The following is a 15816-nucleotide window of genomic DNA, read 5'->3' as shown; positions in this document are numbered from 1 at the left end:
CTTTCTTTCTTTCTTTCTTTCTTTCTTTCTTTCTTTCTTTCTTTTTTGGAGACAAAGTTTCTCTGTGTAGCTCTGGCTATCTTTACTAGACTAGGCCAGGCTGGCCTCGAACTCACAGAGAACTGCCTGCCTCTGCCTCCCTAGTGCTGGAATCAAAGGTCTGCTCCCCTATTCCCTGCTAGTTTGTATTTCTTCTTTGGACAACTGCCCATTACTGTTCACTAGTTCTCCCCTCCTCCCTTTTGATCATATGATTTGGGTTTTTGTTGTGTAATGTTTTCATTTTGAAAAACGTGTGTGTGTGTGTATGTGTGTGTGTGCGTGTGTGTGTGTGTGTGTGTATGTATGTAAATGTGTGCACGTGTGGAAACTGGCAGAGGGCAGTAGGGGTAACCCTAGCATTCTTTGCCTATTTCTTTGAGTCAGAGCCTTTCCCTGAACTCAAGGCTTGTCTTTTCCCTGCTTCTCTGGGAACTGTAAACCCCACTGACATGTCTGCACCTGCAGAGCTGGGGTCACAGGGCGTGCAGGAGGTCTCACCTGTCATGTGGTTCGGAGGTCTGAGCTCTGCTCCTCACGCTTGCACAGCAAGGCCCTGACCACTGAGTCATTTCCTTCAGCTCCCCGTTGAAAAGCAAAACATCCCAGCATGTTAATTCATATGTCACATGTCCACGTGCAGATGGCAAAGATTTTTCCCCTTGATTCTGTAGCCTGTCCTTCGCTCTGGGGTTTACCTTGCTGTGCAGAAGCGTCTCAGTTTTCTATAATGCTATTTGTCAGTTTTAGTGGATCATTTCCTGTGCTATATAGGAAGCACTTGCCTTTGCCTGTATCTTTATTGTGTGTGTGTGTATGGATATATATGTATATATATTTATTTTATAATTATGTGGCTAACATGGGGTGGGGGATGAGGTGCAAATGGGGGGAGGGGGTCTGTGTGAGTACATTGCCCCTGGAGGCCAGAAGAGGGTATTGGCTCCTCTGGAGCTAGAGTTACAGGTGATTGCAGAGCCCCTGACAGGGGTGCTAGGAACTGAACAGTTGGCAATGGTCACATTAGTCACTGAATTCTTTATGTCCACTTCCTTCTTGGTTTTTCGAGACAGGGTTTCTCTATAGCCCTGGCTGTCCTGGAGCTCACTCTGTAGACCAGGCTGGCCTCGAACTCAGAAATCCGCCTGCCTCTGCCTCCCAGGTGCTGGGATTAAAGGCGTGCGCTACCACCGCCTGGCCACTTCCTTCTTTCTTCAGGGTTTTTAAAGGTTTCCCTTTTATTTTACTTTATTTTATTTTGAGACGAGGGTTTCACTATGTGACCTGGCTGGCCTGGACCTCTACATAGGTCAGACTAGCACTGAACTCAGAGAGATCTGGCTGCCTTGCTTTCTGACCTCTGGGACTAAAGGTGTGCACCATCACTACCAGCTGAGTGGCTTAAGTTTCAATTGCAGACATCTTTCAGATCCTGGATTGGTTTAAGTATTCTATTTCATTTTATTTGAGTTGATCAGAATTTCTCCCTGGTTTCTTTTTAGGTGAATTCATTATTAATACATGTTCTTTTCTTTTCTTTTCTTTCTTTCTTTCTTTCTTTCTTTCTTTCTTTCTTTCTTTCTTTAATGAAACAGGATTTTAGTATGTAATATAATTCTGGCTATAGATCAGGCTAGCCCCAAACTTATAGAGATCTACCTGCCTCTACTTCCTGAGTACTGGGATTAAAGGTGTTTGACACCACATCTGGCCTCATTTTATCTTAAAAAAAAAAAAAAGACTAACTGTTTGTTTGTATTCTGTGTTTATAGGTGTTTTGTCTGTGTGTGTACTGTGTATGTATAACCCTAGACATCAAGTCTCCTGGAGCTGGAGTTAGGAGTAGCTGTGAGCCGCCATGTGGGTGCTGGCAACCAAACCCAGCTCCTCTGCAAGAGCAGCCAGTGCTCTTTAGAGCCAAGCAATCTCTCCAGCCCATTTTACCTTTCTGAGATGAGCTCTTGCTGTGTGGCTCAGGCTGGTCTTGAACAAACAGAACTTGTGTCTGCACTGAGTTGTCTCATTAACGTTGTCAGAGATGAGCTGGCCTTAGCATCAGGTTTCATTCTGGACTGAGCTGTTTCCTTGATTTCTGCAGCGCCATGCTGATTATGACTACTGTAGCTTTGTGAGGGTGAGTTTAAAAATCCTTTCACTCTTTCTACTGGTTCATTTGTTTTAAGTCAGGGTTCTGTTCTGTAGTCCAGGCTGGCCTTGGTCTTCCTTCCTCAGCCTCCTGAGTGCTGTGATTCCACGTGTGTGCCAACACCTGGTTTTTGGAGTAAATTTTATATGAAATCAGGTGCTTTTTCTAGTCTCCATGGCTCTGGAGCTCCCTCTTCTGGTGCTTTCCTGCATTGTGTTTAAATTAGTTCCATCATTTCTGAGATCTGGCTGTTTCTTTGTGTGTGTGTGTGTGTGTGGGTGTGGGTGTAGGAAAAGTGTGTGTTGTGAGTGTGGTCACACGTGTTCCATGCATGTGAACAGCTTTTGGGAGTTGATTGTCTCCCTACTAAGAAATGTAATTTCAACCATACAGTCTCAGTCCTGTACAGGAAACACTTTTATCTGCTAGATCTTCATGCTAGGCCCTTCTGCTTTTAAGTTTTGTTTGTTTGTTTGTTTGAATGTGGTTTGATATGTAGTTTAGGCTGGCCTTGAACTCCTGACCTTCCTTCCTCTGTTTTCCTGGCCCTGGAATTACAGGCATATGCTACTGTGCTACACTTTTCTGTTTCATCTTTTTTTTTTTTTTTTAAAGATTTATTTATTTATTATATATATGAATACACTGTATCTGTCTTCAGACACACCAGAAGAGGGCCTCAGATTTCATTACAGATGGTTGTGAGCCACCATGTGGTTGCTGGGATTTGAACTCAGGACCTCTGGAAGTGCAGTCAGTGCTCTTAACCACTGAGCCATCTCTCCAGCCCCCCCTTTTTTTTTTTTTTATATAGCTACTTATTTAGTTTATATGAATACCCTGTCTCCGTCTTCAGACACACCAGAAGAGAGTATCAGATCTCATGACAGATGGTTGTAAGCTGCCGTGTGATTGCTACAAATTGAACTCAGGACCTCTGGAAGAGCAGTCAGTGCTTTTAACCACTGAGCCGTCTCTCTCTCTAGCCCTCTGTTTTATCTTTTAGTCTGTGTGTGTGTATGCTCGTGCGTGTGCATTGTGGTGCTTGTGTGTAGCTTGAAGGACAACCTCGGATGTTAGTCTTTCCCTCTGTTTCATCTGAGACTCGGTCTCTTGTTGATCTCTCACTGTGCTACATAAGCCAGGCATGCTGGCCCAGGGGCTTCTAGGAACGCCTCTGTCTCAGGCTCCCGAATCCCTATAGGAGCTGGGTCACAGGTGTGCCCTCTGTGTCCAGCTTTATGTAGGTTCTGGAAATCCAAGTTTAGGTCCTTGCACTTACATGCAAATGCACCCGCTGAGCCGTCACTTGGCCCCCTTCCTGCTTTTTATTTTTGGACAGTGTATTCCTTTGTAGTTCTGGCTGACCTAGAACTTGATATGTAGACCAGGCTGTCCTTGAACCTGGTGGCAATCCTTCTGTTTCAGTCTCCTTCTGTCTTTTTTTTTTTTTTTTTTTTTTTTTTTTTGGTTTGTTTGTTTTTGCCTATGCTTCTCTGCTTCTGGTGGCTATATACTTAAAAAAAAAAATCCTACCATAAAAACAGAAAGGAGCACACTGACCCCGACCTTCCTGTGGACACAGACCCTTCTGACCATCCTTAGAGGCAAATACTAACGTACCGGGGTCCACTAGTAGTTGAGTACTGTGGATCTCTCCCTGCCCTTATCTAGTGACAGATTCCAGAAGCTGGACATGGTAATGCACAGCCGTGACCCCAGCATTGGGGAGGCAAAGGTGGAGGATGGGGCCCAGGCCAGCATGGAACTCACTGTAGCCCAGGCTGGTCATGGACATGGGGGCAGCTTCCTGCCTCTGATGCCCTGCCTTCTCATGCTTCTTCTCCCCTCCTTCCTTCCTGTTGGGTGCAAGGATTGACCCTGGACCTTATTGATGCTGTGTGAGTGCTTTACTCTGTAGCCACCCTACACTAAGACAGTATTTATGAGATGTTCTTGAACATGCTTCTGTTGTTTAAATATATCCAAGTGGTGGTGGTGGTGATGATGATGATGAGATTTTGGACACAAGCTCTCTTTATGTAGCCCCGGCTGTCCTTGAACTTGAGGTTTCCTGTTTTCACCTTCCCAAGTGCCACCCAACCTGACTCTTGAAGTGCTGTTTTAAAATTGATGATTTATGTCAGTTGAAGAACATTAACTACTACTTTGTTCAGGCATTCCTGGGCTGGTGGTCTAGCTTCCTGCCTGGGTTCGGTACTCAAGATTGCCAAAGGCAGGGGAAAAACATGGTGGGACATGCCTGTGATCTCAGCATTCAGGACTGGGGTCGGGAAGGTCAGGAGGTCGTATTTTAGTAGGTAGACACTCTGGTTAACCCTCATGCCTTGAGTCTGACCCCTGAGAGGTGAAAGAGGCACGCTGATTCTCTCAAGCTGTTCCCTGACCTTCTTTTGCTTGCTGTGGGTATTCTTTACTTTGTATTGCTGTAAGGAATGACCATGACCAGAAGTGACTTATGGAGGAGAGCTTAGTTTGGCTTCCTTTATGGTTCGAGAATGGCTTCCCTGTGTAGGAAGCTGGCTGATTATATTTTGTCATACTTGGAAGAGACAGTGAACAAGAAGTGGGGTAAGATTATGCCTCACTAAGTCCACCCTTAGTGGCATTCTTCCTCCTGCAGGTTATACACTCTCCCAAGCAGCTCTGATGCCTAGGAACAGGTATTCAAAGCCCTGAGCTTGTGGGGACAGGTCCATTGAAACCACCCTATTGTGGCACCCTTCCCCCCCAACATACACACAAATAAATAAAATGTAATTTTAAAAAGATAAAGTAGGCCGGGCGGTGATGGCGCACGCCTTTAATCCCAGCACTTGGGAGGCAGAGGCAGGCAGATTTCTGAGTTCGAGGCCAGCCTGGTCTACAGAGTGAGCTCCAGGACAGCCAGGGCTACACAGAGAAACCCTGTCTTGGGGAAAAAAAAAAAAGATAAAGTAGGCAGAGCTAGAGAGATGCAGTCATTAAGAACGCTTGCTACTTCTTCAGAGGACCCTGGGTCAGGTCCAGGCGCCTGTGTCTGATGGACTGTAATGCCAGCTCCAGGAGATCCGATGTCTTCTCACTGTACAGGTACTTGTATTCCACTTCTCATAACCCTGCCCGTGCACACACACATCATTCCAAAGTGAAGTAAGTTAAAAAGTGAGGTTAAAAAGCTCAGAGGTATCCTGTGACCTAGGAAGGTCACGGCCTGAGTTCTCATGGGACCATCTCTGTCTCCCCTCCCAAAAAAAGATCTAAGACCTCAGGAATTGAGGGGTGGGCTAGACTCTGCTCCCCAGTGGGTACCTTTGCTTTTTAAAATTTATTTTTTAAACCATATGTATGTGTCAGGGGATGGGGCAGGTTGTGTGTGCAGGTACCCAAGGAGGCTAGAGGTGTTGGCTCTCCTGGAGCTGCATGCCAGCGGGCGAGCCTTATGACACGGGAATTAGACTCGGGTCCTCTCAAGAGCAGTGCCTGCTCTTAATCTCAGAGTCATTTCTCCAGCTCATCCCCCACCAACTCTACACATCAGTCTTGCCAAGGTGTGACCCTTCCTGTCTTCGGTGCTCCATATTGAAATGGCCCTTACATAGAGGCGGTGCTCTTGGTTGCGGTCAGGTTTGTCCCTGGCACTGTTGCCGACCATGTGGGTTTCAGGGATTCCCAGCTTTGATACTTTGAATGCGGTTCTCTGTCAGCCTGTATCTTCTTTGTTCCATGGCCTGTGGGCTCAAAAGAAAACCTTCGCGGATGACAGGAACTTGAGAAATACTGATCAGGCTTTTGAGACCTGTTTTCTTTCCTCTAGGGGAGCCAGGAAGTGGAACGGAAAGCGATACTTCTCCAGACTTCCACAATCAGGAAAACGAGCCTGCGCAGGAGGACCCCGAAGACCTGGACGGTTCTGTTCAGGGAGTGAAGCCTCAGAAAGCTGCCTCTTCCGCCTCCTCAGGGAGCCATCACAGCAGCCACAAAAAACGGAAGAATAAAAACCGGCACAGGTTAGTGGCAGGGTCCCACCCTGAGTCCTCACACCTGCTGGGCGGGACTTGGTTGTAATGAAGATGCCTGGGACAGGGCAGAGCCCTCCTGTTGCGGGTGGCAGAAATTCTTCTGGTGCAAGTTAAGTGGGGTGGTGTTCTCTGAGGGAGGAGTGGGTGGCAGTAGAGAGGCCCTGAAGGAACAACAGGAGTCACTGGGATGGACTGTGACTCCCATTGTCACATGACATCGTGAGCTTGGGGTCCTTTGCTACGAGGAAAACAACAAAATTAGAAATGAGTCCTTGAAAAACGACTCTGGTTGTTGGGAAACTGACCTGGGATAGAGAGTTCTCTCAGCCCTGGGTCCTGTCTGCTCCTGCGGGAGCTGAATTGACATGTCTTTTTGGCTTTTTAAATATGGGTTTTGATTGTTATGACTTTTCTATTTTGTAGTTCTCTGAGTATGCTGCCTTCAGATACGGGGAAACACTTAAAGCTCCTAAATGCGGGCATTCCTTCGTAGGAACCTTCTGAGCACTGTTACTTTTGCAGTGGGAAATGAGATGGGAATGACACCAGTGGACAGAGAGGTCAGGTGTCTCAGGGGACTTAGTGGCCGCTCTGCCTGGGTTTGTATGCTACTGCTGGGCCTTAACTCAGGGTAATGAAGTGCCTAGAGCAAGGGGTTCTCCCCCATCCTGGGTTTGGAAGCCTGAACACTGCAGGGCTGTGTGGGGCTGGCTCCCTGTCCTCTCATTGGCTAATGAACTACGTTGCTTTAGAAACCTGTGGGGTGTCCCCTCCTGTACCTAAGGTGTTACACTGTGAACCTCACAGACCCGGCACTATGAAGACCATAGAATTAAATTTAACTGCTTTGAGTCTCTTGGCATCAACAGATTCTTGAATCTTTTAAACTTTTCTTGTTTTTTTTTTTTTTAAATTGCAGAAATAGTATTTTCTCCCAATAAATAGTGATGAAGGATTACTGCTTTATGTTTTTTTCTGCAAACCAAAAACCACTGTGCTAACCTCTCAAACTGTAGTGAAAAACAGCAAGACTTACCCCTCCCCAACCCATGGTAAGACTGTAGGTTATTGGAGCACTATGATAGGCTTGGGGCCATTACAGACAGCAGAGATCCATACTCTCTTTCTTTTTAAAGAGTTATTTACTTATTTATGAGTACTCTGTCTTCATGCATACCAGAAGTAGGAATCAGATCGCATTACAGATGGTTGCAAGCCACCATATGATTGCTAGGACTTGAACTCAGGACCTCTGGGAGAACAGCCAGAGGTCTTAACCCTTGAGCCATCTTTCCAGCCCAGTGAGCCCAGTACTCAGTGAGTTGTATGTGTGTATAACACCAGCATTAGGGAGACGATTCGATCCTGGGGGCTTGCTGGCCAGCTAGGCTAAAAGAGGTGATGGGACCCTTTCTCAAAAACTACATGGAGAGACACCCAGCATCGACCTCTGACCTCCACACACACATCTACACATGTATATTATATCACACGCACACGCACGCGCACACACACGCAAGATAATTAAGTTTTCTTGTGTGCTGATTTTATTACATTTGCTTTGTCTTCATTTTGGTGATTCTTTTCCTATTTCAGAGTTTCTAGAGCAGGGAGAACATTCTTGAAAGTCTCTGGGACTCTGCATCACGGACCAGTGTTCTCTCTAGACCCTGCTGGTTGCGTGGGATACCTCTTTGGCACCAGTGATGTGATCAGCTACTGACTGCCGAGAGGGGAGGGCGCTAGAGAAGCCTTCAGTTTAACTTTGTCCTTGCAAATTTCTAGAACATATCCATGGGCATAACACTTCTTTCTTCCTTCCTCCCTCACCCAGCCAGGCCCCAGGAATGAATTCCTTCCAGAAACTCAGTAGCATTTGAAAGACCATTGCTGGACACTGTCCTCATAAGGGGCGAGTCCTGCTCAGAAGGTGGACTGGGTTTTTATATTCAGAATTCCTTTCTGTCTGATCTCCTCTCTGGGCTTATGCGCTCATCTGCCCCCCAGAGAGGCCAGTGGCACCAAATTGCTTTCTTTCTCAGGAAGCTAGGGTAGCAGGTTGTTGGGATCCTGCTACCTTTCCCCACTTGAGGGCAGGACAGAGCACATTTATCTGGGCACACTGGTGAGCTGGTACCCAGAGTGTGCTTTCTTCACAGTATGAGGCTGGTGTAGCCAGGCCATGCTCACAGGATGCTCTTCAGCAAATGGACACTGTTGAGGAGAAACAGGAGGAAGTACTTGAATTTACCCTCTTGTGGAATATGAAGCTCGCCAAAGTGACCCCCTTCCTGGACTGGAGATGGAACACAGCTCCATGTATGCTAGTCAAGTTAAAATGATAGGTTTCCTGAATTTGTATATTTTACATGTCAGAAAAATAGCTAAGACCCACTGTCCTTAAAGAGAAAAAAATAAATATAGGCTACTCTTAGAGGTTTTTTATTTTATTTTTACTATTACATTGCACCCAAGATTTGTTTTTTGTAAGTTGTTGCTTGTCTGTTTTTTAAGACAGGGTTTTATTATGGAACCCTGGCTGGCCTCAAACTAATTTCTTCTGCCTTGGCCTCTCGAATGCCAGGATTATCCGGGATTACCATGCCTGCCACCAATCCCCAGTTTAGCTAAATAGGTACACTTTTATTTACGTATGCGTCTGTCGACAGCACTGGAGGTTGAACCAGCATGTAACTACCGTGAGCTCCACCCGCAGCAGATACGGCCTACTTTAATTTGTGAAGGTTGAGTCAGTTTGCAGGGAACACGTTGTACAAGTCCTGCTTGTCCACTGATGTGTGTGCCCAGGAAGCTTCTAAATGAAACAGTTGTGTAAGGGCATTGAAGCTCGGCTCTCATGACGCTCACAGACGAGGTCCAGCAGAGCGGCCACTGGGGTATTGTCTTACTGCCTGCCTATAGGGCGAAAGGTATCAAGGGCATCAAGGAGCTGGAGTCATAGTCCAGGCTGAAGCTTAGAGATCTGTGCAGACCACGGCCCGTCAGTGATGACAGTGCAGAAGTGGCCTGCTCTGCTGTGTGCTCATGGGTCCCAGTTGCCTTTGGTCTGCTGGAGGCTCTGCAGATCCTGATATTCCTTAGTTGCCGCACTGATGTAAATGTTTAGCTGCCGTACTAGGGAAGGTGTCACATACCCGCAGTCACAGTACATGAAGGCTGAGACAGGAAGATTGCATGTTTGAGGCCAGTGTAGGCTGTTAAGACGGGGGGGGGGGGGGGGGCAGTTACAAAAAACAAAATAAAAAAAACAGAAGAAGAAAATGAACAGTGACCTGCCATCGCCAGTGCAGGAAGCAGAGTGTGAAAGAGCAGGACTGTCTCAGGCCCCTGTGGTCCGCACATGACTTCTGGGAGGAGCTCTGCCTCGGGAGCTGGTGGCACTGGACATGGGCGCGAACAGAAAGTTACATGTTTTGCTGTTTTCAAAGTGCAAAGTGTTGTCCCCTTTTGTATTAATGACAATATGCTATGCCACCTTCTAGTACCTTCTGCTGTATGACTAAACCTCTCCCTCCCTCCCCTCCCCCTCCCCCTCCTTTCTTTTAATGTACTAATTCTGTTTTCAGTACAAATATCTCTGGCAGTTCTAACCCGGATTCTGGCAGTTGACACCAGGCTTCCTGCTGTCTAGAGTGCCTTGATGGGATCACAGCCCCCACCCCCACCCCCCAGTCACCCTCTGCTCTGGTGTACACTGAGGGAAGGGAATCCCCTGACTGGTGCTTTGATGTTTGACAACTTAATGACTTAAGATTCTTAAAGCCAACTTTGTTTCCACAAATCTTGCTAGGATGGCTAATCGACTAATGGATCCACTTAGTATATTAATTTCTGTTGCTCTTTTCCTCTCCAATGCTGCCCCTCAGCCCGTCTGGCATGTTTGATTATGACTTTGAGTAAGTCTGATTTGAATCAGTGTCTGTGCTGTGTTGTTTAGTGTATAGACACCGGTATGCCCTTGTGAGATCTCTCTAACCCATAGTTTATCTGTTTAATTGTAGGTATGTATATTAGGTTAGGCTGGGAAGTTTTTTTTAAAAACAGAAAAACGTGATGGAGGTAACATTTTATTTAATAACTTAAGCAAAATTAAGTAAACTTCACTTTTATGCATTTTCATTTCTTTTTAAATAGATAACCTGTACTTTTAATTCATAGTTAAATTGATTTCCTGGCTTTGCTTTGTAAGGAGATTAGTAGCTTAAGATTTTGATATTTTGCTTTGAAAAGATTTAAAAATTGAAATTCTTGTAATTTCTTTTGTGTTTCATATCCAGAAACACAAACTCCTAGTCTCTTTGCTCTCGGTCACTGTGAGCCTCAGACTGCCGGTGACGTAGTTACAGAGCTAACCCATTGACCTGAGCATGCCCTCTTGATCCATTTTCTCTAACTTTGCAGTAGATTTTATTTAAAAATTATGGCTTTTGTAACTGCTACACGTTTCCTTTTTGAATCACCTCAGTTTACTTATGGCAAACCTGTCTGCTCATGTTTTTAATACTTGCTTAATATCTGAGAAAGACGACTAAATTATGACAATGTAATGAAGAATCTGGACTTAACTGAGTAGCCTTTGTCATAGCTGTGCCCTATGCAGTAGCTGCTTGTTGCCTCGTTTCTATAAGTTAAAGTGCAAATATCTTTTATTTTTCTTACCACAGGATTGATCTGAAGTTAAACAAAAAGCCCCGAGCTGTAAGTATCAGCCAGACAACTCAGGAAGACTGGCAGTGTTTCGTTTTAAAACATTTTGCGTTTGTGGTCCAGACACAGGGCTCATTCATGCTAGACAAGGGCTTTGCTGATGATGTGTGTCACAGTGGCTGGCAGGTCTCCCAGTGACCCTAATGGAGGGCCACACTGAGGTTTCTAGACTCTGAATGTTCATCTGGGTCCTTCAGCTTCCAAGGTGTTCTTTACTACAACACTTTGGTAACAGACATGGGGGCCCACACCTTTAATCCCAGCACTCAGTCAGCAGAGATGGCTGGGACTTAGAGGTCAGCCTGCTCTACATAGGGAGTGCCAGGTCAGCCAGAGCTCCATAATAAGAACTTGTATTGAAACAACAAAACAAGCCGGGCAGTGGTGGTGCACGCCTTTAATCCCAGCAATTGGGAGGCAGAGGCAGGCGGATTTCTGAGTTTGAGGCTAGCCTGGTCTACAGAGTGAGTTTCAGGACAGCCAGAGCTGTTTCGAGAGAAACCCTGTCTCGAAAACAAAAACAAAAAAACAAAAAACCAAACCAAAACAACAAAACAATTAGCAAATGAATCACACATTTTTTTTTCTGGGGGGGGGGGGAAGGTTCTTCTGTTAATTCATGTAGCTCTTTTTTTGCTGGTCTTTGTGGCCTAAAGGTATGTCACTGTACATGTGAAATGCAAGATATTATAACTGAAATAGAACTTTTAGCTACACAGAAATTCTCTAGCACAGTTGTTTATGATTTTTTTTAATTTTTAAAAATTATTTATTAATCATTTAATGTATGTGAGTATACTGTAGCTGTCTTCAGACACACTGGAAGAGGGCATCAGATCCCTTTACAGGTGGTTGTGAGCCAGTGCTCTTAACCACTGAGCCATCTTATTTTATATATATTCATATATGCATATACATACATACAAGGTATTAATACTTGCTTAATAGTGAGAAAACAATTGTGTGTGTGTATGTATGTATGTATGTATGTATATGTATGTATGCATGTCTATATGTATGTCTATATGTATGCATGCAGATAAACCAAGGCTACTGGTAAGTTGTGACTTTTGTTTCTTTCTCTTTAGGACTATTAGAAGACTTGCTAGCAGAAGCTTCCAGGCTGTGAAGCCCTGCTTCCCCTCTGACCTCACAGCGACAAATGTCCCTCGCCTGACTGTGGCCATCTGCCTCTGACCCCGAGACCCAGTGCCTGTAACTGGCTAGTCTGTCCTAACTGTAGTGACAAGTTCTCCCTATAAGACTTTGGGTTGTTCGCTGTTGTCATCGTTAGAACAGCAGGAAGACCTGTCCTTGGTCCCAGTCCCTGCGGGTGGCTAACTGTGCATTTCTCCCTTCTTAGAATGAATGTCTCCCCCCAAACTGGCTGGCACCAGCTCCATCTGTGACCCCCCCCCTCCATCGAGAAGTGCACACACCTCTGATTCTGTGTTACGCTAAAAGTAGACCCCAAGGTCCTTAGCAGATGGAGGCTGTAAATATCTGCCATTCTCTTGTTTTGTTTTGTGTCGTATTGTTTTTTTATTGTTGTTTTTACCATCTGATTTTCTTTTGGGACATTTTGTGATGCCTGTACCTTCCCGATGACACATCTGATCGTCTGTTTCATGTGGTGTCGATATTCATAACTGAAACTAAAGTGGCTTTTAGAAGGAAACGGGCACTTGGCTCTTTGGCTTCTTGATTTCTTCAGGGGAAAGTAGAGATTATTTAATGACAGACGGCCTATTCGGAGCAGTTCATGTTCGAGGAACAAGAAAGCTGAAAAGCACACACTGAAGCCCTCTCGTTGAAATAGACATTTCCCTGGTTGACACTTCTTGCATTCCTCCTAAACCTGAGCTTCTTTCCTCTCTATTTTACTACTACCATGCCTGTCGGAGATTTTCTTTTTCCATCTTTTCTCTTTTTGCTGATATTCACCTGGTTAGATATTGCTCTAAAAATCACCAAGTCAGTGGAAAAGCCCAGAATTACTGAACCTCAGCTTCCACTGAGTAAAGTGAGATCCTCACAAGAGCCAGCACTGCTCACAGATGTCCTTCCCCGAAGAGCTCCATGCCCCATCCTTGTGTCCTTGGCTGCACTTTGCAGTCACTTGGGGAGCTCAGCCCAGTGCTGATGCTGGGATCCCAACCCCAGAACTCTAGGGTATGCCTTGGTGTTGAGGTTCTAAAGAGTCCAAGCTGCTGGAAGCCACTGTGGTAAGAGACTGAGCCATACAGAACTGGATCAGGATGAGGGTTAAGATTCAGGGTCTTGCCTGTCCTCTGATGGTCTATTCACAAGTCCTCTCCTATGCCTGGGTCTTTGTAGGAGACTTGAGCCTTTGTGGTCATGTTGTTGGCAGAGATGGCTGGCCTCTTAACCAGAATCACCCTGTCAGATGTGCAAAAGCCTTTCATTTTGTTCTTAAACAGACTCCTTTTCTTTGATGATTTCCTGATCTTTGGCTATGTCTTTTGTCAGCGGTTCTTAAGGAAGTAGTTTATTAGTTTATATTATGTAGATTGTTACTTGAGAAGGAAAATCTCAGAAGCATTTCGTTAGTTTATTGCTTTGTCCTTAACTCTGAGGAAAGCGTGTGACTCTAAAACATCTGGACCTCCACAGTTGACTGTGCCCTGGAGGGATAGTGGAACTGCTCAGTAGAAGGTGTATTATTTATTTACTACAGTGCAGAGAGTTGGACACAGCCCCCCCCCCCCCAACACACACACATGCTAGGCAAGTGATCTACCACTGAGTACACTCCCAACCCCTGAAGGTGTGGTATGCAATAACATGTCTGTGTATGTAACTGACCCCGGGTGTGTGTAGAAGACTGGCTTGTGGGCTATTGTTTTATGCCTCCCCCCATCCCCAACCTCCACCCTGTAAAGTTTAACTGTTGATTGGGTCTTCTAGTTTTCCTGTAAACTGGACAGTGGTACTCAGGCTTTGATAAATTACTTACTTTTCCTGTTTCTGAGTAGCTTCGAACAAGGGCATCAAGGATACCAGTGGTTAGCTCAATGACAGAGTAATTGTCAAGCATGCACAGAGTCCTGGGGGTTGACCCTCAGTACCGTATGATCCTGGACACGGTGGTGTATGCCTTTAGTCCTAGTTCTCAGGAGGATCACAAGGCAAGGGTCATCCCTGGCTACGTAGGGAGTTTGAGGTTCGTTTGGGCCACAAGGAACTTTACTGTAAAAACAAAATACCAACTCCAATAAACGCTGACACTAGCTTTATCAACCATGTTTATAGTTCATGGAAGGAATGAGTGAGTGCTTGCTTACACGCAGGAATTTTTATCTCAGTGGGTAGGATTGCCTATCGCTGCAGCCAGCAGTCCCTACACTGCAGTGGCATCTAAGGCCCTTACGTGTTGTGGGAGGGACTAGTTAGTTAGCCAACTCCTGAGTCAGGTGTGACAGCGCAGGTCTGTAATCTTAGCACTTGGGAGGTGGAGGCAGAGGAGTTCAAGGCCAGCCTAGGCCATTAGCAGCTGGCCTGGGTTGGAGCCAGCTGAGAAGCAACAGCTGATTCCAGAGATGCCCCTGTCCTCCAGAAAGACAAAGGAAAGGCGTGGGGGGCAGCTCACTAGCTGCTGCAGCTTGTTGCTCTGTGCTTCTCTCTAACTCAGGAAGAGCTCACCCTTGGCCTCTGGTAGTTGTAAGACAAAACCTGGCCTTTTGTGATAACTTCTTTGCCCACTACTTGGAGGACAAGTAGCTTTACTCTAGTGCAAAGCTTCATGAGTCAAGAGTACTATTCCAAGGACTGAGGAAGGGGCCGTTCTGTTTAAAGTCATGTTCCAGCATGCTGAGGTGCATGAGGAGATGGGGAGCAGGACCAGCCCATGGGTTAGGAGCCTGCAGGAGGGGCCTTAGGAATTGGGACAAGCACAGTGTGGGGCCAAGAGCTACGCTTTCAAAGCTGCTGTTTTGACCCAGTGAGGTCCCATGTCTCAGGAGCCTCAGGACACCAGGAGAAAGGCATCCGTTACTGCACAGGTTAAACCATTTTTCCACACTTGAGTTTGTACTGTTTGCTTTCAGGGAAAACCTTTTGTTCCAAGAGTAGGAAACAGGCAGTGGGGTCTTCACCTGAAAACATGAGCCTTTGTTCTGGGGCACAGCAAGTGGAGAGAGTGGTGCCCCCGTCTCCACACTTGCAGTATAAAGGAAGGACTAAGGAGCCCGCGCTTGTAAGCTGTCGGCCTGTGGTTTTAAAACACTCTCTAGCTTGGCTTTTGCTCCTATTTGGACTTTCCAACCCTCAGCCTTATTCCAAATCACCAAGGCATTTGCACACTTGCAGATCTATTCAGAAGCTATGACTTGATGTTCTGGTAGAAGGAGGTAGAAGGCAGTGGCCTGTACATTACTTCCTTTCAACACAGACTGTCTGAATAGTGCCTAGGAGGGCTGTGTGTGTGTGTGTGTGTGTGTGTGTGTGCAGGTGCCCTTGCATGAAAGTGTGTGAGGGGAGGGTATCCTGGTCTAACCCAGTGTTCAAAATGGGTGTTCCAGGTCTGGATTTGTGGGGTTAGCCTCAGGATTTGAAGCACAGGTTTCATTTTGAGAACTGTTCTGTGGAGTCCGTCGTACCGTGGGTCTGAAAGGAAGTAGGGTGTGGCAGCGGGGGTGTCCAAGGGAGAGTGGGCGTGGAAAGGCTCAGGATGTGGGAGGAAAAGATCAGATCTTTGATGCGTTTCCACTTGGGACCTCAGCCCTATGTAGTTCTTTACTTTGAATATGTTGTGTAATACACGTAAACATTAAATCATTAGTACATGTGGATAATTTATAAATAAATATTAGGTTGAACCACAAGAAACTGCTGAGAGTGAAATTGTGTTTCTCTATGAAA

The 15816-nt window shown here is 45.8% G+C and overlaps 1 protein-coding gene across 6 annotated transcripts in view; it reads left to right on the top strand.

Moving 5' to 3' along the window:
• Nucleotides 1-15779, top strand: part of Meaf6 (MYST/Esa1 associated factor 6) — a 26496-nt gene extending 10717 nt beyond the window's left edge. The window contains exons 5-8 of one of the 6 annotated variants that reach the window (XR_003714238.1): nt 6003-6195; nt 10230-10287; nt 10893-10926; nt 12024-14196. Coding sequence is in view for 3 of the 6 variants with exons in the window: in XM_028790139.1 (XP_028645972.1) it covers nt 6003-6195; nt 6631-6700 (263 nt within the window). In the remaining 3 variants the exon portion in view is untranslated. Of the gene's footprint in view, nt 1-6002; nt 6196-6630; nt 9427-10229; nt 10288-10892; nt 10927-12023 lie in introns of those variants that run through there. The other 5 variants (XR_003714235.1, XR_003714236.1, XM_028790141.1 and 2 more) reach the window with 5 other exon arrangements.
• Nucleotides 15780-15816: the final 37 nt, after the last annotated feature.

Source organism: Grammomys surdaster, unplaced genomic scaffold (assembly GCF_004785775.1).
Source record: "Grammomys surdaster isolate TR1022 unplaced genomic scaffold, NIH_TR_1.0 125863, whole genome shotgun sequence".
Taxonomy (NCBI): Eukaryota; Metazoa; Chordata; class Mammalia; order Rodentia; family Muridae; genus Grammomys; species Grammomys surdaster.
This window is presented reverse-complemented; position numbering and strand designations above follow the sequence as displayed.